The 23,691-nt window shown below is 37.4% G+C and overlaps 1 protein-coding gene across 1 annotated transcript; it reads left to right on the forward strand.

Moving 5' to 3' along the window:
- Nucleotides 1-1,144: 1,144 nt before the first annotated feature.
- gkup (glucuronokinase with putative uridyl pyrophosphorylase) lies at nt 1,145-23,416 on the forward strand. The gene is made up of 23 exons (XM_059331918.1): nt 1,145-1,300; nt 3,124-3,230; nt 3,321-3,365; nt 3,479-3,632; nt 3,737-3,808; nt 4,462-4,550; nt 5,538-5,694; nt 5,825-5,902; nt 6,269-6,360; nt 6,543-6,648; nt 8,810-8,889; nt 8,976-9,044; nt 10,220-10,280; nt 10,389-10,405; nt 10,511-10,568; nt 14,091-14,183; nt 16,842-16,902; nt 16,998-17,111; nt 19,256-19,313; nt 19,562-19,630; nt 19,706-19,769; nt 19,902-19,973; nt 22,482-23,416. The coding sequence occupies exons 1-23, from the start codon at nt 1,244-1,246 to the stop codon at nt 22,575-22,577; spliced, it is 1,869 nt and encodes a 622-aa protein (XP_059187901.1). The 5' UTR covers nt 1,145-1,243; the 3' UTR covers nt 22,578-23,416.
- The last annotated feature ends 275 nt before the right edge of the window (nt 23,417-23,691 follow it).

The following is a 23,691-nucleotide window of genomic DNA, read 5'->3' on the forward strand; positions in this document are numbered from 1 at the left end:
TGTTTTCCTTTTTGATATTTTGCCCATTATTGAATATTTTTCATTCTGACACTAAAAAAATGTTCACCATGCCATGCAGTGGTGGAAGAAGTATTCAGATCCTTTTCTTCGTAAAAGCACTAATACCATTCTGCAGAATTACTTTACTACAAGCAAGAGCCTTCTGCTACTCCTTGTATTAAAAATGCAAAAGTATCAGCATAAAAATGTACTTAAGTATAATAGTAAAAGTGCTCGTTATGCAGATTTATATAATACAACTATATTATTGGATTTGTATTTTTGATGCATTTATGTAAGCAGCATTTTACTGTTTGGTAGGGCTCATTTTAATGACATTATATACTCTTATGTGATTTAATTTCTAAACATACATAATCATTTAAAACTGTTATGTAAATGTTTTTATGTTAAATTTTAATCTGAAAAGTAATTAAAGTTGTCAGCTTTATTTAGTGGAGTAAAAAGTACAATATTTGCTGCTAAAATGCAGTGGAGTACTATAAAGTGACATGTGGAAATACTCAAGTAAACAACAAGTACCTAAAAATTATACTTGAGTAAATGTACTTAGTTACATTCCACCACTGATTCCATATTGGTATCATTTGTTTTTCAGCACAACTTCATCTATATGACCTGATCAAAATTTTTTCACTTTGACTTACTGGATCAATATTTTAAACACAAAAAAACATGCACAAACCCCCAATAACATCTGATTTTGAAAATGTTTTACTTTCAAAGCACAATCATGCTCAATGAAGAATTTTAAATGTTGATTACAAATATAAGATATAAGAGGTAAAATAAGGATAACGTTTAGTTCAGTATGTTTATACTAAATATATTTGACCTTATCTCTGGTTTTACTTGGCCTATCATGATCAAACGAAAAGTTTCAAGCCAGAACTTTAGAGGGACACTGGTCAATTTTAATAATTTAGTAGTGCAACTGTTACAAACCCACATTGATGCATTTAGAGTAAAAATCCATGGATTTCTACTAACAATTTGTTTCTGAACGGGTTAGGTAGAACATCTTAATACTCCATGCACCACTGTTAGTTTCACTGTCATGAAGTGGCCTTTGGTGCTTTATTTTGAAGGTTTTTAGCGGAAGTACATACTGTATTGACACAGAGTCACAGACAGAGTAAAGCTGTTTCAGGTATATTAGATTTGCTTGGGATATATTTGAATCCCCTGCACAGAAACGTAAGGACAAAGGGGAGTTTCACAAATGATCTGTATACTTCTGGTAGCCGGCCACGGCACTGTCTTAGAGACACAAATTAAGGTAAGTAGCTTGAATGTAGCGGTAGAAAGGAGATAACTTGAAGCAGAGCAAAGTCCGCATTTGGTGTGTAAAGTAGCGGCCATAGTACCGAAGTACCTTAAATATTCTGATACCTTACCAGTGGCTCAATTGACCCCTTGCTTATATACCAGTTAGACCACCATTAATATTATTTATGGGGTCGTAAAGAAACGCTGGTGCATTCGGCTTAATCTGACCCAACAACATTGCTAGCAATTTGTATAATACAACATGTTTATCATTGACTCACGGGCTTCACCGCCAATTTAATGGGGAACAATTATTAAAGGTTTAGGTTAATTGTGAAAATGTATGCCTTTTTAGTGGCTTGAATGTGCCAGATTATTGACCGAAGCGAACAGTTTGGAGCATTCTTTATAAGTACGTGTGAGACGTGTTAGGTTAGGAGTGGACGTGTTGTCCAGGAACACCTCTGATCCTTGAGATTGCCCTTTTTCTCTCACCTTTTTTACATTTTTAACCAACGTTATTTCGTCACCCTGTTAAAATAATCGCCTCACTCATTTTTTCAAGTTTTGCAGGAAACACAAAAAACATATGACATTTATTGATCATTTCACTCAAAAAAGGATGTAACAAAGGAGGGCTATTGGCGTAATAACACTGTGTGTAAATTATGTAACTTAAGAGAAGTAAATGACTTAGGCAATTTTTTGAACATGCCTTTGTGACTTAAGCAAGAATTAGGTAACACTTTATTTTGAAGGTGTCTACATAAGAGTCACACAAGCCTGTCAGAAACATGACATGACAAGTATCATGAGCATTAATGTTACTTCAAAGTGTCATTAATGTTCATGACACATCGCATGTCATGTTTATGACACGTTCATGTCACTCTTATGTAGACACCTTAGAGTAAAGTGTTTCCAATATTAGTGTCAACAATAAAACACTGATAAACTAAACTGATTACTAAACAATCTCCCTCTAGCTCTTCTTTTCTGGGTTCTTATCTGATTGTCAAATCAAATTGTCAAAGAAGTGATGATCTTAAAGGGGTAAAATCACATGATCTGATCAACTGAGGATGCAGGCAATTTTACCATAGGTGGCCGGCGTCATGAGGAGATGATTTAGGGAAAAAAAAACAATTTTGACAAAAAATGACAGGCAAATGTTTTAACAGTGTGACGATATGTAACCTGATAATATGATTTAATGCAATTTAAAACGTCATGGCTGTTACATTTTCCTTATTTCCGTATGATGCCTAAGTGTTTCTGTATTTGTATTCTTGGCTCTAATGTCCAAATTGTAATGATGATTTTTACTAGAAAGAGGGAAAAAAAGTTTATATATATATATAACTAATATATATACATATATATATATATTACAAATTTTGCTCATCAAATGTATATGTTTACAATTGAAATACAACAAAATTGAAAATAGAAAACTAAACTCTGTACAAAGCGACATCACATATTTTGGCATTTAGTAGCCTCAATCTGTGTAACCACCTGTCTAGCACCAACAACCATGCCATGTTTAAAGTCACCTAAATCACTTTTCTTCCCCATTCTGATGCTCGCTTTGAATTTCAGCAGCTCATCTTCACCATGTCTAGATGCCTAAATGCATTGAGTTTCTTCCATGTGATTAGCTGATTAGATATCTGCGTCATACAGTTTATGATCTACGTTAACGAGCAGTTGAACAGATGTACCTAATAAAGCGCCTTTAAGTAAGAGTGCAGTTTGTAAGCGTGGTGATTTGTAACCTGTATTTCAGTCCATTTTTTCCCTTGTCTACTCTTGTTTCTTCTCCTCTCCCAGAATGACGACACAGGCTTATACAGCCACCTGACCGGGGTACCAAAGGCTTTGCTTCCTGGCATCGGAGGAAAGAAGATCCTTGACTTTTGGTGGGAAACGGTCAACATGTGCGTAACAGTAGCTCCAACATGAAGAGGCCAAACTTGTAATCTTTTGACTCTAAAACATTTACTGATGCATCCTTTATTGCTCTCCAGGCGACAGTTGTTCACTGAAGTCTATCTGGTCACTAATGCAGACAAGTGAGTTCTAACTGTTGTACGGCACCGATTGGTTCAGCAGTTTTGTTGCAGTTTGTTGCCAAAAATGGCTTTATTCTGCCCCTGCTCCATTCTCATTGTGTTCCACTGAGCAGGTATAAGTACTATGAGCGCTGGGCCACGGCTAATGACTTCCCGGTGGAAAATATTGTAAATGACGGCAGCACTACGTTGGAGGACCGTCTGGGGGCCGTGGCTGACCTGGAGCTGGCCATACGGAGCCGCAAGCTGCAGGACGACATCATGGTGGTAAGATGAATCCATCTGTTGTCGATCTTAGAGGATGCCCAGTTACATTTCACTGTGCTTACCAGGTGTATTCTAGTAGGACTAAATGAATGTGTCTGATACAGATTGCAGGAGACATGCTGTGTGCAGACCAGAACTTTGACATTGCTCAAGTTATCCGCTTCTTCAGGTCGGAGGTGATTTACCACAATAACGTTTATACATTTTAGTGGACAATTTTTACATGCAGTGTAGAGCCCGACAGATATATGAGTTGATGGATATCATTGGCTGATCTAGGGCTATCAAAGGCCTATTGGTATCTGTGTATATGCTGTCTGATATATGACGTTATTAAAACATTTTGAGTTTTTTTACACAATATAATGCTGAAAATGTTGCTTGCCATGATTTAGTAATGGTGTTAGATATATTTATTATTATTCATTATTTTTATTAAATAGTATATTAAGAAATGTATTTCTATTTATTCTTTATTTTCTCAGTTATCATTTATAGAACTGGCTGACAATGTAATGCATTGTTTGTATAACGTATAGTACTGTTGAATATTACTTAATAAAGTTTTATGTTTGAGAAAGTAGTTCTCTGGGTACATTTGCAGAGTGGGGAAAAATCAGTGCACAATCCACATAAAAAGGGTCTATTTTCATTCCAGCTCGGCCACAATATCAATTATCGATTAATTTGCCCCTCTAAAATCAGTATCACATCGGTCTCAAAAATCTCGGTCGGGCTCTAATAGATTGTGTGTGCAAAACATATTTCTGAAGGCCTGATAAATCTTGTATGTGGAGGTGAAGTCATGAGCATCCTCTGTGTGTTGCAGCCTGGAGAGCTGATCATATACTACGAGCTGGAGGAAAGTGAGAAAAGCAGCTCCAGAGGCATCGTGGAGGTTTGCCCTGACACCCACAGGTGAGCTCCGCTCTTAGTCCCATATTGGGCTGGGTATCGCCACAGATCACAGATTTCTTTTAGCCTATCCGATTCACAAGGTCCCGATTCAAATTGATTGCAGATATTTCAGTTACAATACAATTTTGTCTTGTATATGCAAGAGATTTTTGAGAGACTTAATGCTGTAAATTGTACAAAGAACCCACTGCATTATTAAACATATTACCTTTTATAGACTAACAGGCCAGGTGAGAGCTTTGCCTAGACTGGAATATAAATCAATAACGGAAAATGAAGGTTGATATTAATTTTGAATCTAAAAATCCAGGTTGGATCCATGTGTTTTTTTTAGAATACAGTTCTAATAATCTAGATTTAAAGGCCCACTGAAGATGTATTAAACAGTAAAAACTAGCATAATAGACTATTACTATTACTATTACTATCCGACTATTATACCCAGCTCTCGTCCCATATTGCATCGCATGCTGTAACAGCTTTATAAAATGTCCTTTATTGTAAACAGTAAGATTTCCATGCCACTCTTTTTAATTATACAGCAGGTATATGTGCTATTAAAATACTGTCAAAGTATCAAAACCATGTTATATATATATATAGGTAGAAAGTGCTGTTTCAGGGCCGTTACAGTTATTCCTTGGATGCAGAGATGGTGCAGAGACGCAGAGCGTGCAGCTGTGTTAGCCCTACAAACACTAACCAATCAGAGCAGACTGGGTTTAAAGAGACAGGCGCTCAAACAGCGTTTCAGACAGAGGGTGAATTCAGCTTTATTCAGACAGAAAGTGTGAGAAAAATAATTTCCGTACATTAAAGCTGTTAACATGATCTGAAATAAACCCAAAAGTAGAGTATAAGTAGTAAAGTATAAACATGAAAATGAGCAGAAATGTCCCCGTCTCAGGACTTGTACGTTGACGTACATTTTATACATGTCACTAGGTTGCAGATTTAAATTTAATCTATTGTAGTTTTCTGCATCAGGATAACTCGCTTCTTAGAGAAACCCCAGGAGGGAGTGACCACATCCCGACTGGCCAGCGTTGTGTTTTACTGCATCCAGAAGAACACACTGTCCTACCTGTCTGACTTCCTCAGCCTCAAGCCTCAAGCCACAGACAGGTCCTTCGGACGGTTCTGGGTATGTAAGAGCAAAATTAGTTATTTTTAGATAAATCTCTTAGAACATTGGACTCACTTAGATTATAATTGGTCCTTCTATATGAAACTTCACTGCATTAACAGCACCTTTACGGCTCCTTTTTCTTCAGGAGTGGCTCATTAATGAGAAACAACTGGAGGTGTTTGGGATGAAGCTTCCTACTGGCTTCCAGCTCATTGGACAAGTGGTTTGTATACTTACAGCAGTTTCAAAACATGTTTTATGTTGTTTTTTTGTCACACAGTATCTCTTTAAAGGCTTAGATAAAAAGGGAGAAAATTACCATTATTAATTCTACACATTTGGCATGTTTACACATGATTAAAAATACATTTTGTTTGTTTTAAATTAGACCATAACCCTTTGGAGTCTTGGGCTATTTTGTCAGTTTTTAAATCCTTTTAATTCTGCCACTTGAAAAATGTTTACCATGCCATGTTGGTATCATTTCTTTCAGCACAACCTCACCTATATGATCTGATAATTATTTCTTCACTTTGACTTGCTGGATCCACATTTCCGCCCTATAACGTGCTTCCTCTTGACAACTTAGGGCCTGTCAGACTACACCAAGTGGCTCACTCACTACTCCACCAAGCAACAAGACAATCCTGCTAAACCAATCACATGCAGATCATTTGCCAGGTAAGGAAACACCAACACAAAGAACTCTCACTTCACTTGCTTTAAATTGAGCTCGGATTACTGTGGGTTTTTCCAGCTTGCAAATAAAAGCCCCTTTCTTCTCTTAAGTCACAATAAGAGCATTTATAATGTTAGAACACAACCCGACAGACTCAAATATATAACTATATGATGACCCACAGGGTTGGATTAATGGGGAATCCCTCTGACGGTTTTAACGGAAAAACCATTGCTATGTCCATCTCTAACTTCTGGGCAGAGGTCACTCTAGTGGAGAGCCAGACCTTGGTAAAACACACACACACACACACACACACACACACACACACACACACACACACACATTTTAACACACCAGGGGCAGAGCTGGACTTTGTAACATTTGAGGCTTAGCCCATCCCTTGGGTTCCTATTTACTGTAGATATGAACTATATTTAAATAAATATGTATCTAAAATGCCAGAAATCTGTAAAACATTTTGGCAAAATGTGATAGTTGTAAAAGAATAAAATAATCCTGTAGAATCATATTTTGTATCCGATAGTTATCAAACTTTCTTCATCATTTTGAAATCAAAAATGAAATTTGTCACAAATGATCCAATCCAATCAACTTTATTTATATAGCACAATTTTAGCAAACACAAGGTTTCCAAAGTGCTGCACAACAATATATAGATAGCACAATACAAAGAGATGAAGTAAACAATAGAACTGTAAAATTAAATCAGATAAAATAAATTAAGATAGAATAAAATAAAATAGAATAAATAAAATGTACTGCACGCACAAAATAAAATATGCATGTATACACATAAAAACATAAAATCGTAAAATCAACACTCTATGTGGTGTTAAAAGCCAACAACAAGAGGTGGGTTTTAAGAAGAGATTTAAAATGAGGAGGTGAGGAGGCCTGTCTGATGTGCAGCGGCAATTAATTCCAAAGTTTTGGAGCTGCAATGGCAAACTATCGTTCCCCTCTGAGCTTCAGCCTAGCTCTCAGCACTCTCAGGAGCAGCTGGTCACCTGACCTGAGAGACCGGGTGGGAGAGTAGGGGTGTAGCAGCTCAGAGAGGTAAGGTGGGGCAAGGCCATTCAAATCTTTAAAAGCAGATAAATTGAATCCTAAAATGAACAGGCAGCCAGTGCAGTGAAGCTAAAATAGGTGAAATGTGCTCATACTTCTTGTGCCAGTTAAATTACGTGCAGCAGCATTTTGTACCAGTTGAAGGCGGGCAATGGAGGACCCAAGGCATGGATTACTGTCTCAAAGTGCCGTGTTTACAGGAGTGGTTTTATTTTTGCCATCTGCTGTAGCTGGAAGAAGCTGGACTTCACCACAGCTTTAATCTGGCTGTCAAATTTAAGGTCCGCGTCCACTTTAACCCCCAGATTGCTTACAATTGGCTTTCGATGCTGTGCCAAAGAACCCCGATCAACCGGGGGGGGGGTTACAGAAATGCCACCAAAGACCATGACTTTCCTCTTTTTTTCATTAAAACTCAAAAAATTTGAGGACATCTAAGCTTTAATGTCATGTAAGCACCTTAGGAGTGGGTCAACAGAGTAGGAATCAGTTTTTTTGAGGGGGACATAGATCTGGCTGTCATCCGCATAGCACTGAAACTAAATACCATGTTTCCTGAGAATGGAACCAAGTGGGAGTAGATAGAGGGAGAATAGAAGAGGGCCAAGCACAGAGCCCTGCGGGACCCCACATGAGAGAGGAGCAGTGGAGGACACAGAGTCACCGAGGCTGACACAGGAAGTCCGATGTGACAGTTAGGACCTGAACCATTGTAGTGCTGTGCCACTGATGCCCACCCACTGCTCCAAACGAGCCAACAGGATTTCATGGTCCACTGTATCAAATGCTGCAGTCAAATCTAAAAGTACCAGGACAACAAAATGACCAGAGTCAGTAGCTAAAAAGATATCATTAAAAACACTTAAAAGCGCTGATTCTGTGCTGTGCAATGTTTTAAAACCGGATTGGAAAATCTAAAAAATTTTACATTCAAAGACATTTGGAAAGTTGAAAAATCTGATGTTGATGCCCCCCTTTTTTATTTTTTTTATTTTAACAGTTTCTCTTTTTCTTAAAGGTTTATTTTTTTAAAATCTAGTACATCTAGTTCTATATTGTTATACTAAACATATTTGCCCATATCTTCGGTTTTACTTGGCCTATGATCATCAAACAAAAACTGGCATGGAGTTTAAGTCAGAAGTTTAGAGGGAAGCTCACAGCAGGAAACACACTGCTTTGTTTTTTAAGTTGTGACGTCATGATAAGTGATGCACTGGCACTTTGGTGGACTCCAGAGGGCTAAATAACACCCAGAAGCCACCTCCCCACCCCACCCCCTGACACACACACACACACACACTGGTTAGTTAAACACAATATTGTGCAAAAATCATGTCAATATCTGTGACTCTGTAGGTTTTACTCCCTCATCCACTCAATGACCCCACAGAATTTGGAAGCTTGCAAGATCTTTTCTGTATCAGCAGGAAGGAAGGGTGAGTACACAACAAGTTAATGGGCTAAAATGCACAACACAGTTGTTCTTGTTCAGATCTTTTCCAAATGTTCTGTTCATTGCCAGGTACCTAGGAGGTCTGCGGCTGTTGCAGGCCACATGCAAGAAGTTCTACCAGTTCTGCTCCAAACAAGGGTGAGATTAGTAACAGAACATTCAAATGAAGCAAAAACACTCACAGGCCACTTTATTAGCTAGCAAGGTGTACCTAATAAAGTGCCCGGTGAGTGTAGACTATCAGCAATTGTAAGTGCCAGCCTCAGAATCAATCTCTTTTGGGTTAGATGTCGTTTTGTCCGCTTGGCGTTTCGCTTTGCTATGTTTGCAGGGTTTTTCTTCGGCACTTTGCCCACCAGTTTTGTAATCCTTTTGGATGTATAATCTGGCACAGTGTGGGGGAAGAGGTGTCACGATACCAGAAATGTAGTATTCAGTACCATTTTATTCTTTCTGGCAGCCAGAGACTTTATGAAATGCCAGGATGACAGGGAACTTTAGAACTTTAGTTACATCCATAACTCTCTTTGTATTCTGTTTTTTTCTGACCACCAGAGTTCATTGTCATCCAGATAATTTCACACCATCTCTGGTGGTCAGGAAGATATTTGTGTTGTGCTGTGTAGCAACAAACAGCAGGGAGACGCAATTAGAAACTAACTGGTGGCGCATTGAGCAGCCAAAGAGACAGATTTATTTCTCAAGAGTTGGTAGAGTCCCAGGAAATGCAGGATTGGACTAAAATGCAGATGAAGTAAGCAGAAAGGATCAGTTAAGTGTGTGAATGTTCTTTATGCAGGCAGGCAGGCAGGCGGGTACAGGACAAGACAGCAACATTGCAACTTTTACAATTTGGTGAGGAGTGAGTGAAAAAAACCTGATATACTCAAACATAACCCAGTGGTACTAACTCATGTATTGTCTTCTGACTAGATCTTTGCTTGTCTTATACTCTAAGATGGAAGTTGCTTTGGATAAAAGCGTCTCTTCAATTAAATTGTAACATTATAAATGTGACCATAATATACTAAATGAAAATGATGTTCATGTGTTGACGAAGACTTGAAACTGATGATAGAGGCCATAAATTCATTATGAGAGTGTGAACTGAAATCAAGTGAGAATAGTTCTTTCAGGTGGTCTTGTGCCCTGCTGGCCATCGTATAGAATGCAGGCTTTGGCCATATTTGTATATGATATATATATAATTTTATTTATTTTTTAATTTACTTATTTGTATTTTTTCTTTCAGCCACTTTCACTGCTGATGCTCCTTCACTGTCTTTTTCTTTTCTTTTTCTTTTTTACTGCAGTATTGCTCTAACAAAGCAGAACTTCACACTGAAGTATGACACTAATATTCCTCGGCAAGTGGTGAGGATCCATTCACATACTGCTCTCTAAGAAATAAAATCCAACAACACAGTGTTTAATGTGAAAATGTTATAAAAAATAATAAATTATTTGTCTGTTTTAATGCAGGGCCTTGCTGGAAGCAGGTAAATGGTTCTTTTTCATGGTTTCTCATCTTTATAAACCAATTTAAAGATCATTTTGCACACTGAATGTAGTAATTTACTTGTTCATGATCCTGTGTTTGACAGTGCCATCGTCTCGGCTACTCTGAAGTGTCTCATGAGGTTCTACAACATCACAGACAATGTAAGTGCACTTTGAAACTTTTACTGTGAAATTCACAGTAAATAACTGGTATCCACTGACTGTAAAATAAATCACAGTACCTTGCTGTGTTTCTATTTACAGTAACACTTTTACAGCATATTACATTTGAATGTGATTTTCTACAGTGTGTTTAAGATAACTGGATTTCTAATCTATATTTTAGTTTACTGTGATTTTAGACATAGTGGGGCGGATTAGCTCAATATTTTACAACAATCGTTCACTTTGTGATAAAAGCATGAAATTTGGTAGATGTGTTGGTGAATATGTTTCGAACAAATCTGGATATTGGGCCACCTCAAAAGCGCCCCCTAGTGGCCGTGGCAGGCATTTGTTATACGAATAAATCAATGATGAATAAAAACTGCCCTTTTAATAATACCAACTGGTGATGAATTGTATATTGTTGGAAAGCCTGATTAGTCACCTTTACAACGAGGTACAGCTTGTAAGGATCGTGCATTCATGGAATGAGCAACGGGGCTAAACGTGTGGGTAGCAACCCCCAAAAATGTGCATCCCCTGTGTAGTGGGGTGGATTAGCTGAACAATCGTTCATTTTATGATAAATTCATCAAATTTGGTACACTCATTGCTGAATACATGTTTAATGAATCTGGATATTGGGACATCGCAAAAAAAATTCTGATGGCTGTGGCGGCCATTTTTAAAAATGGCCATTTAAAAGGCCGCCACAGCCATCAGAATTATTTTTGCGATGTCCCAATATGGTGGTTACTGGCGAGGAATGCTTTGCCTACCCTACAGCTGCTGTTTCATGTTTTCAGCACCACAAATATAATTTAGAGACATGTTAAAGTGACAAAAGCTTTATTACAGTCTCATAGAAAAGAACATTAACTTTGTATAACATTTTATTAGGTCTTGATATTCACATTCACAGGCTACGGCCTCCTCTTTGGCTTGCATTCTTCTGTTGCTCCTTAAAAAGAAAAAATAATTTTCAATATTGTATGACCTGCAACAATAAAAACAAAACACATTTAGACAGAGAAAAAAATCCTACATTTTAAAAATTCTACTAGGGTTACTTGTAGCAGGTTACTCTTTCTGGCAAAATCCTTGTACTGAGGTGTGTGACTGAGTCAGGCAGCTTAGCCAAATAAAGGGGACACGCCGGACAAGAGCACCACATTTTTTCCACATACTCTCTATCATTATAGGTTTCAATTTTTAGTAGGAGCCACTTCATCAAGATTGCGGTGATGGCAGCCATATAAAGTCTATGAGAAATGCTATATCTTCCAAGCCACTTAGAAGGTCAATCTTGGTGTCAAAATCTACATTTTCTGGGTCCAGGAATCATTTAAAGCTATTGAGAATATCACTAGATGATTATTTGATCAAATAGATATGCTCATTTTCACTCAGACTAGGCAACTCGCTTCAAGTGCTGCAGCAAGGAATCCTGAGTTGAAACTGTTTGGAATCAATGTTCACGGGAGAGTGTGGATTAGCTGCCATGTACACTGCTCAAAAAAATCAAGGGTACACTTTCATCTCATGTCAGATCTTGATCAACAAATTATTTACAGTGACTCATCTAGTGATATTCTCAATAGCTTTAAATGATTCTTTGACCCAGAAAATGTATATTTTGACACCAAGATTGACCTTCTAAGTGGCTTGGAAGATACTGTATATTGGTTCTCATAGACTTATGGCTTATATGGCTGCCGTCTCCTATCTGCAATCTTGATGAAGTGGCTCCTACCAAAAGGTGAAACCTTTGGTGATAGAGAGCATGTGGAAAAATGTTGGTGCTTTTGTCCGGCGTGTCCCTTTCTTCTCAAATCTGGTCCTAAGCCGCCTGACTAACTGTGATGGAGTTATAAAATACATTAAAAAAAGAAAAAAAGAACCACGTGGGCAAAGGAGACATATGACATATAGTGTATGTGTTCGTGTGTGTGTGTGCAGAGAGAGATGTCCACATTCCACAGGACATAATTTAACAGTGTCTCATTAAGCTTTCACACCCAACAGCCACTGATACATGTTCCAAGCTAACTAGCTAGCTTAAGTACATATTTTTGCTATCTTGCTAATTTACTTTTCCGCCAAGGCCCATGATGATTGTTTTTCTCTTTAGCCTTTATGATGTTCATAGCATATTTTATTCATAATTATAACAGGTGAAATAAAATATTTAGACATACCTTGATGGACAGTCCACTGCACTGCTTGTCCCAGGAAGCAAATGCTAGCTAGCTCATTTGCTAGCTAGCTCAATGGCTAGCCCGATTGTGGTGGGGCAGGAAAAATAACTGAAAGAGTGTCTAACTGGATTTTTGTTAATTTGTGTATTGTGTAAATATGTGTATTTACATTTTTTAATTTACGTTTGTATATTTAGTTTACATTTTTTAAATATTTTAAGAAATAATTTAAATATTTTTTGTAATTTTAACGAAGAAAATGACTGCTATGGCCACTAGGGGGCGAATTTGCGATGGCCTAATATACAGATTTGTTTGAAACATATCCACCAACACATCCACCAAATTGTGTGCTTCTATCACAAAATAAACAATTCTTGTGATTTATTGAGCTAATCCGCCCCACAGGGGATGCACATGTTTGGGGGGTGCTACCCACACGTTTAGCCCCGTTGCTCATTCCATGAATGCACGATCCTTACAAGCTGTACCTCGTTGTAAAGGTGACTAATCAGGCTTTCCAACAATATACAATTCATCACCTGTTGGTATTATTAAAAGGGCAGTTTTTATTCATCATTGATTTATTTGTATAACAAATGCCTGCCACGGCCACTAGGGGGCGCTTTTGAGGTGGCCCAATATCCAGATTTGTTCGAAACATATTCACCAACACATCTACCAAATTTCATGCTTTTATCACAAAGTGAACGATTGTTCAGCTAATCCGCCCCACTAACAGTACATTTAAGCATATTTAAAATATGTTAATCATGCTACATTGGTATCATTACTTTTTAGCACAACCTCACCTATTTTTTTTTACAACACAATATATATAACATATAAGAGGTTAAATGAGGAGAACATCTAGTTCTATATTTTTATACGAAATATATTTGACCTTATCTCCAATTTTACTTGGCCTATCATCATCATCAAAGAAAAACTGGCATGGACTTTGATTTGAATGTTGAGTTAGAAGGCTATTGTTACCATTATGAATGAAGCGTTGATGAGGTACAACCCTCACCAGTTAACAAAAGGTCGTGCCAAAAGAAAAAGTTATTGAAACAAGAGGGGAACTCAGAGATCCAAAGGCCATGCTCAGCTGCAATGTTAACAAAAGTGATTTGTGTTTCTGTCCTGTTACATATAAAAGGTTTTTCCTCAGCACCCTGATACACCAAGGTCCATGAAAGTCGGGGCTGTAGTTTTCTTTACTCCTGCTGACAAACAAACAAACCAAAAACATAACCTTCTCAGTGGAGTCAATAAATGTGTTTTTTATCAGTTCACATATTCCCATTTTACTCTCCAGGATCTTCCAAAGCCGATCCGAGCCAACTTTATCCTCAACGTGGAGACGGATGAACTTTTCATCACAGCTGGCCTGCAGGACAGAGTCGTTCAGGTCAGTGACAGGATCAACGCTGCACAGATGAGACCCTGATGGCTGGGCAATATGACCTCAAATCAACAACACCATTAATTAACCCTTTATCAGGCGAAGAACTATATTTGGTAACTTCAGGTAGTATTTCGAGAAAAAAAGTTGCAAATTTACTAGATTAAAGAGCCAAATCTACAAGAAAAAAAGTTGCAGATTTAAGAGATTTAAAGTGGGGAAAAAAGCAACTTTTTTCTCACAGATTCACCACTTTAAATCTCATAAATCTACGCATTTTTTTCTCGTAGATTTGCCACTTTAAACTCCTAAACTTTTTTCTGAAAAAAATATATTATATTCGTATGTTTGTTTTTTTTTACACATTCTGGCTGTATGTAATATCCTCCAATATTCTCTAGGGTTGAAATTTGGAATTTGCAAGTATTTCATTGAGTGTCCTATTAAGGGTAAAAGTGGTGAATCTGGGAGAAAAAAGTTGCTTTTTTCCCTTTTTTTTCTCGTAAATCTGCTACTTTTTTCACGCAGATTTGCCACTTTAAATCTCTCAAATCTGCAACTTTTTTTCTAGTAAATTTGCAGCTTTTTTCTAGTAAATTTGCAACTTTTTTCTTGAAATATTACCTGAAGTTACCAAATATAGTTCTTTGCCTGATAAAGGGTTAAACATTTTACCTCAATTTTCATTATTGAATGATATTTTATTTTGTTTTTAAGTTCACTGACATGGTCTGTGCTGTAAATATGCTCCTTAGATTCCGAAGTGTCTCTTGTGGCTCAAACATGTAGGGCTGTACATCCATTTTGCAGGTGCAGTTCAGCGGGGTTGTGCCTTCCCCCGAATGAGCGTAGTTTCAGCGCCTTCAGCCGACACACCTCCAGCATCTCAGAGCCGAGAAGTCTGCCCATTTTTTCACTATTTTCAAACCTATTTTTTTTAACTTGCCGATATTTTTCTGATTCAAATTTGGTTGGGTGCTTAATAACATTTTTCTGTGGTGTGGAAAACCTGACTTTAACTATTAAAGGGGTATGTTTTCCAATGAAAGCGTGCATAAATATTTTGTGGTTTATTTTTGAATACTGAAACTGAAATCAAAGCATCGCTTGAAATTAAAGTAGAAATCAATTTCTCTAAACCAGTAGAAAAAAAACAACCTAAAACTTAAACTGTTTTTCCGCAGTGTTTACACTTGACTTCTTTTTGTTCAGTGTTCCCTAAAGCCAAAATGTGTCCAAAACGACGGATGTGGCATTTTTCTTGGGTACAAAAAGCTTGAGTTGCTCAGTCGGCTCGCTGTTTGAGTTCTTCATGTTGTCTCCATGTCACAGATTGGATAATCGAAATAATCACCATGGGCAAGATTACGTCAGTTAGAGGTTCTAAGTGTCGGTTTTGATTCATTTTCAATTCATAAAGGCCTAAGTCCACCTAGAAAAACGCTCTCTGAAACCAAAACATTGTTTCAAAACAAACTATCAAAAACTTAGAATGTCAATGTTTCCTAAATCATTTATTTCTTAGCCTCTGTAGCAGATCGAGACATGAAATAAAAACCACATGAACACTTAAACCCTAGGTTTTAACTGTAAATTATTTTCTGTTATAGACGTCACTGTTCAACTTTTTTTTCTGCCAATTCTTTCGTGTGGAGGTGCTGAAGACTTTCTTTCTGGTTTTGTTTTTCGCCCTTTCACCTTCCACACATGTATTTCAGTGAATCCCATTGCATTTCTTTGGTTACGTGTTAAAAACAACAAGATCATCCAATGCACGCAGATACTGCATCCTGTCTTTACGGTTTAGTTGACCAGCCCTACGCTGAAGTATTTTATTAATATTTTGGCGCCATGGCACAGACAAAACATTGATAAAACAGGGACAAACCGCCTTGGATGGCTTTATTAGACACTGCTGGTTACAGTTTGGACCAAACATTAAATTTTTCAGTTTAACAAATATGCAAAATTCTACCACAAGATGTACTGGACTCTGCCACCACTGCACAACATGTCACTTATCTTTCATTAACCCATAAGAACCCACGGTGACATGGGTGTAACAAACACTTTAGTGACTTCTCCAAAATGTGGGTGTGACTGGAAACAGAAATCTAAAAAAGTAGCTAATTTCAAAAAGCTTTTTTTTTTGTTATGATTTTTTGTTTTGTTTTAAACCCATTTAACAATTCCAATTCGTTAATAGGGTGTCCTTTGTTGCATTTAACCCTATAAGGGTTTGTTGTTTATTTTTATTATTTATTCATTATTATTTACTATTACTATTTATTATTATTTTATCTGTTACTTAAAAACAGATCTGAAAAATAATTTGTTGTGAAACAGCAGGATTAATGTCACAATTTTAGAAAAAGACAAATTTGTGTTTCTGTAAGCAGAAAAGGTGTCGAGTTTATTTATATAAAAATAAGAAATATAATAAAAATAAACACCATAAACACCCAATGCGACATATATTTTACATCACAGATCTTTGACATTTAGGGGTAGAATAAAAAAAAAAAACATGAGAAATGTGTGCTTTGTGGTCCACTTGGTCTGTGGTATATCCCCCATGATTTTCCTTCAAGGATAAATAGGTCTGGGTTCTTATGGGTTAAATACTGACTATGGAGTTATAAGTGTTCCCCTTTATCTTCACAGGTCTATGAAGGGTTAGTCTACATGGATTTCAGCAAGCAGCTCATGGAGGAGCAGGGCTACGGTACTGAGGTCACCATCTGTCTGTAGATGCTGAGGAGATGATTGGAGATGAGATGGTTCTTTCCTAATGCGTCTGTGTGTATTTTCAACTCTCAGGGAACTATGTTTCTATGGACATGAGTTGTCTCCCACCGTTCTGGCTGGCATACCTGAGCGACCCCAGTGACTCTGGACGCATCCACAGCAACATCAGACAGCGCTGGCTCAGCGGTGCGTCTTCATGTCAAACATTACAATATTTCATTGACTCCCTGTGAACCATCAGGTCAAAAAGTCACCAGGTGCATTTCAGTGGTCGAATGTAACTAAGTACATTTACTTAAGCACTGTATTTATGAGGCACTTGTACTTTACTCGAGTATTTCCATTTTATGTAACTTTATACTTCTACTCACTACATTTTGAGGCAAATATTGTACTTTTTACTCCTCTACATTTAACTGACAGCTTTAGGTACTTCTCAGGTCGAGATTTAACCTAAAAATCATGATCAATTTAAAGTGATTCGACTTTTTTTTTTAAAGAAAATTGAACCTTATAAAAATATATTCAGGAGTTAAAATGAGCCGTACTTTGAGAAAATGAAAACACTGCTTACATTCTGCATGAAGATTACTTTTACTTTTGATACTTTAAGTGCATTTTGATGCTGATACTTTTGTACTTTTACTTCAGTTTTGAATGCAGGACATTTACTTGTAGCAATTTCACAGTGTGGTATTAGTACTTTTACTGAAGTAAAGGATGTGAATACTTCTTCCACCACTGGTGAATTTCCATCCAAAATGATCAGGGGTCTCATGTATCAAAGAGTGCGTAGCTTTCACACTGAAAGATGACGTAGTCCCAAAACTAGAAAAGTACGTACGCAAACTCACCTCCACATGTATCAAACTGTGCTCACGTCATGTTCAGCGAACCTTTCCTTGATACATCACAATCAGCGTGGAACTGAGCGCACATGCACGAGCCACCAGCCACGCCCCGGCTCCTCCCGAAAATGAATACGCAGATGACTATAAATCGCCGGCATGCCCACTGATTATTGTCAAAACAATGCACAATCAACTTACTGCCACTGCGCGTGAGGTGGACGTGGTGATCTCCAGGTGGAGGCAGGAAAAATTAGCTTTTTATTGCCTCAAGCCTGGCAGCAACAAGGTGTCAATGTGGCTATTAATGCAGCCGGATCAGAGACCTGCACCATGACAGAAGGGTCCCTCAACACACGCTCCTTCTAAACTCCACTGTTATTAAATTAGTCAGATCCGTTAGAGCTGCCAGTGCGTAATGCTGCCAAAATCATTTTTACGCATCAGTTTATAAGCCACACTTAGTTGTTTTGTTGTCCCAATTAAACATCACATATGGGATCAAATATGCACCACACCTGACTTATTCTGAAAGGATTCCCCACACACATTTTTTCTCCGGGGAGAGGGATCTGGATCGCTGTTCACCTGCAGCATTAACATCTCCATGTTAAACCAAAGGGTAAACGGTCGGCAATCTGCACTCTGACACAGTGATTGAGGCAGGTTATCTGTAAAAAATGTGTGCGCTCCATAATCAGAATCACAAGAGCTTTATTGATCTCCGGAGGGAAATTCGGTATATATAAAAATAGTGGAAATAGCAGAATATGTAGACAATAGAAAAATATACAATCTTAACATCAAAACAAATAGACTTCAACATACTATCATTGCACAAGTAAGCAGCAGTATGCAGGTGAAGTCTAAAATATGATAATAGATGAAAAAAATCATCATATGTGTGTAGTTGTGTGTAGTTTGAGTTTAGAAATGAAACGCGTTTTGAATCGAGCATAAAAGATAGTAGTTTCTGCCAAACAAAAGTTTGCGGTGCCACCGCACATTCTCACGGCACCTCGATAGGTTGTGGAGTGGTCCGCACATTCTCACGGCAAGTTCACTTTTCATACATGTGGCGTGTGCAGGAAAAACAGCGTACGCAATGTTTTTGTGCGTACGCAGCATTGATACATGAGGCCCCACTTCATTAAGTGAGGTTGTGCTGATACCAACAAACATTTTTTAGGTGGCAGAATGAAAAGTATTCGAAAACGGACAAAATAGCCCAAAACACCAAAGGGTTATCTTCCTGGTTGCACTACCCTGTAGTTATAAGATGTATTTGAAAAGTTCATGGTTCTCAGATGATAGATATTACCAGCTTTGGTGATCCGCAGACTTCTCTGAGCTTCAGCAAATTTCAGTTTTCTCTCAACAAAATTCCTCAGTCCTTTTACATTATCTCTCTGTTGCTTATAAAAATGGAACCACATTGATTAGTTTGTTGAACTACTTTGATGCTGCTCTGTGTTTCCACAGGGGAGCCTCTGGTCGTCGAGGCCATGAAGACTTTTGCTGAGCTCACTGATCAAGCAAGGTCGGTTTGATTACTTGGAAGGGGATTGTTGATAAGAAATTAATGCAATAAACAGCAAATATATCAGGGCAAAGCCCCAATAGCCATGGGGATTAATTATGTCAGGCCTTTGCTCAGCTCCAACTGGCTTTGGGCTTTGAAAATGTTTACGCACTGTGAGTTCCAAGAAATATCACATGCAAATCTGCTGAAACTTTACCGAGGTGAAACTCTGCCTGAGCACGGATTAAAAAGTGTTCTCCCCTCAGGATGGCTCTTCAGGACAGAGACTGGAGGCGTCTGGCACAACTGATGGACCAGAACTTTGAGCTAAGGAGGTAAGCGGTGTATTTTGATGCGAGGCACTTGTCTTACAGTTACACTCACAGCTAAAGTAACAACATCCCTCACAGGAGCGTCTACACTGATGACTGTCTGGGTCCTGGGAATATGAAGATGGTTCAGCTGGCGAGGCAGGTGGGTACTTAAAGTTTCCACTTCCTGCTAAAAGCAGAGCATGTTTTATTGAACATCATTCACTCTTTATTCCGTCTCCATCTGTGTTTTTCTGTTTATGCATTAATTACGTTTTTATGCTGCTTCTTGCAGTTTGGCTCAGCAGTGAAGCTACCAGGCAGCGGGGGGGCCGTGGTGGGTCTGTGTGTGGATGAACACCGACTGGTAAGACTGCACCACATGGAGGTTGTTTTCTTTAGCGCACATTTCCTATCTATACCTCTCTGAGGCTTCATATTCATGTTGACATTACAGTTTCCTCAGATATTAGTGATCTGTGGTATTTCATACATATCTACAGCAGCTATTGTCAACCTTGGGGTCGTGACCCCAATTGGGGTCGTGAGATGATTTCTGGGGGTCGCCAAATCATTTTGGAAGTCAGCTCTGTCTCCACTGTGTTAAAGTGTTCGTGTGTTAATGTGTTTTAGTCTTTTTAGTCATTTCATGTCTTTTTTGGGTAATTTTGTGTATTTTTTGGTAATTTTGTGTCTTTTTTGGTCATTTTGTTTCCTTTTTTGGTAATTTTGTGTCTTTTTTGGTCATTTTGTTTCTTTTTTGGGTCATTTTGTGTCTTTTTTTTGGTCATTTTGTGTCTTTTTTGGTCAATTTGTGTCTTTTTGTGGTCATTTTTTGTCATTTGGGGGTCAATTTGAGTCCTTTTTTGCTTAATTTTATGTATTTTTTTGGTAATTTTTTGTGTCTTTTTTGATCATTTTGTGTCATTTTGTGGTCAATTTGATTCTTTTTTGGGTAGTTTTGTGTCTTTTCTGACAAATCCCAAAGTAGCAAGTTCTTACTTTCCAAGGAGTCTCTGGCTTGAAGCTGACAGTTACACACTCAGGAGGTCAGAATGGACCTTTAAACTTATAGCAAAGGACTTATATTAAAAGTAACAATAAAATATAAAGTGAGCGGGGGTCATGGACAACATGCATGTTAAATTGGGGGTCGCGACTCAAAAAGGTTGGGAACTACTGATCTACAGAACTACATTCGATTTTAACATGACAGTCAGACCAACACCCATGACACATTCAAAGTCACTTTTCTTCCCCATTCTGCTTTGAACTTCAGCAGCTTCTCTTCCCCATGTCTACATGTCTAAATACATTTGGTTTCTGCCATGTGATCATTTTACCTCTTATATGTTGTATTTGTAACCAAGCATGGTGAACATTTTTTTAGTGGTAGAATGAAAAGTATTCAATAACGGACATAATAGCCCAAAACTCCAAAGGGTTACCACTATATGTAACATTACCTTAATCAATTTTTGTTTGAAAATGCTTCAGAATGGTCCTCCCACCCCCTCACATTGTTAAATAGGAGTTTCCAGCCCAGGATTTTTTGCAGTAAACATGAGATCTTTTAGTTGAGATATTCTTTGATGTGATAGATAATAAAGTGAGCTGAAGTCAGAGAGAATCTCCACCTCCGAAGCCATCAGTCTAGTTTCTGATGTAATAAAGAGAAATCATCCTCAGTTTTATCTGTCGTTATTTGTCACTTTGATTTATCGGCTTTGTCACTTTGATTTCTGTTTCTGTGCAGGGATAACCACCACTGGCTTTATTATCCATAAATTGTGATGTTTGGTTTGCTTCAAATATAATCTAGTTGATATTTTTTGGCTCCATCCCCAAAACGTTTTTTTTCTCATTCCAAGCAAATTATCAGAAAACAAAACAGCTGTAAAGTTTCACTTTCTTGACAGTGGAGAAAAACAGATTTCCACCTCGGGAAGTCGCCTGTGTAATGATCACAGCTGTCTTGTACTCACACTGCTATTTAAGTTAATTGAAAACAAAACAAACAAGTTGTTTTCTGTTCAGTGTTCAGTGTTTCTGCATCCATACCTGTAACATTTTTGCAAAATTAAGTTTAAGACATTTGGTGCTGAATTAGGCTTTTTTTTATTTGAATTAATAGAAATGGTCAAAAAACCCTTCAGAATATAATATCAATACATCAAGACTTTGGGACACACCTCATTCAATGGTTTTTCTTCATTTTTATTATTATCAACATTGTAGAATAATACTTAAAACAAAAAGAACACATATGGATTTATGGGTAACACTTTATAATAAGGTCCTTAATAACCATTAATTAACAAGTAATAAGGCATTGTTCTCGCTTTAGATCCGGACAGTTGCAAAAAGCATAGTTAACGTATAGTTAACTTATAATAGATGAGCAATAAAGTATATTTTAATATCAATAAGCAAACAAAATAAGATTAATAAAGGCATGGCAAAGACATAATGGGTGGGTCATGGGTGTTTGTAATGCCATTATTAACACTTATATAATCTTATAAACACACAATAATGTTAATAAGCATCTTGTAAGGACTTACAAGGGCCTTATTACTTGTTAATTAATGGTTATTACAAGGACCTTAATATAAAGCGTTACCGAATTATGTAGTAAAAAAGTGTTGTATAGCAAAAGGTGGCTATGTTGAAGAATCTAAAATACAAACCATATTCTGGTTTGTTCTACGCTTTTTCGTTCACTACATGTGTTCCACCATAGTTTTGGTGTCTTTAGTGTTAATCTAACAATGTTGAAAATAAAGAAAAACCATTGAATGATGTGTGTCCAAACTTTTGACTGGTTTCTGATCGGTGCCCTGCAGTCTGATGCAGTCTGTGTTTGGCCCACTAGGTGGAGATGAGACAAGCTTTCCAGGAGGCTGGCTGTGTCTTCTGTGTCATCGCACCATACAACCCATCTGCCAGCACCGCCGGCGGCCAACACTAACCTCCCCTCACATCTCCCCACGACTCAGTCAGGCCACTCGAGGCCAAGTCAGGGCCACGGGTCGGATACGGCACAGCGTGGCCCTCAATGAGCCCCAATGGCATTATCTCATAGGACTTATTATGCCAATGGACAGCAGAGATCATGATCAGGTACATGAAATTAGAGGAAAGACATGAATAAAAAAATAATCAGGGTTACTATTATTTACCAGGTTATTAATCATTCATCAAATTCGTTTATCTGCATGTGTATGTTTTATTTTAATAATTTAAGATGCAGCGAGTTAACGGCCATGAGTCCATTTTTATCAATGACAACAATGTAAAAAAAAGTTATGTAATTATTTTTCTACACAATACATTAGTTTTATAGACTCTATAAACATCTTTGTATAATAAATGTAATTTTTGTACACAAATTAAAAGCAAATGTTAATAGCTCCTAGTGTTCTGTCATGTATTATGTGTGGCTTGTAAGTTATAGTCATTTATCGCTCAAAGAATTATTTAACCTGTCCCTACGGTTTAACTCGTATGACACATAGTTGATATAATACGTCAAGTTTAACAATTAGAAGCGCTGACCAGCAGTGATTTAGTTTTCACGAGTGGAAATTATATTTCGAGATGTCAAAATATGATTTAAGTTCACTTTAAGATATCTCATGTTACAATTACATTTTCAAATTTAGAACTAAAACTTTTTTGACCAGTCAGAACTGATAAGATATTTTAGTTAAAGATAACACGAGGAAAAAGGAATTATAGATAACTGTAACTGAGTTTGAATAGAAGTCAACGGTGAAAGTTGTCCAGTTCTAGGCTGATTAAGGTACAGATATTTTTTACAGTGAGCATTTCCATTAGTATGAAGTGAATTGTTGATGTCAGAATTGACATTTTGACGAGTCAGAAGTGATTCACAGATGTCTCATAAAATAAAAAGGAATCATAGATATCTGTAACTCAGTTTGAATAGAAGTCAGTGGTAACGTTTGAGTGGTTGTAGGCTGATAAAGTTACAGATATCTACAATGAACACTTTCCATTAGTAACATGTTGAATTTAGAATTGGTTGTATATCTTTAATTAGACTTGTTACTAGTCAACAA

This window comes from Centropristis striata, chromosome 4, assembly GCF_030273125.1.
Source record: "Centropristis striata isolate RG_2023a ecotype Rhode Island chromosome 4, C.striata_1.0, whole genome shotgun sequence".
NCBI lineage: Eukaryota > Metazoa > Chordata > Actinopteri > Perciformes > Serranidae > Centropristis > Centropristis striata.

Bases quoted from the DNA above. Each gene is read 5' to 3' on its own strand.
- gkup (XM_059331918.1), top strand. From the start codon at position 1,244: ATGATCTGTATACTTCTGGTAGCCGGCCACGGCACTGTCTTAGAGACA. The intron at 1,301-3,123 runs GTAAGTAGCTTG...CTCCTCTCCCAG, and splicing joins TCTTAGAGACACAAATTAAG to AATGACGACACAGGCTTATA. The intron at 3,231-3,320 runs GTGCGTAACAGT...ATTGCTCTCCAG, and splicing joins TGGTGGGAAACGGTCAACAT to GCGACAGTTGTTCACTGAAG.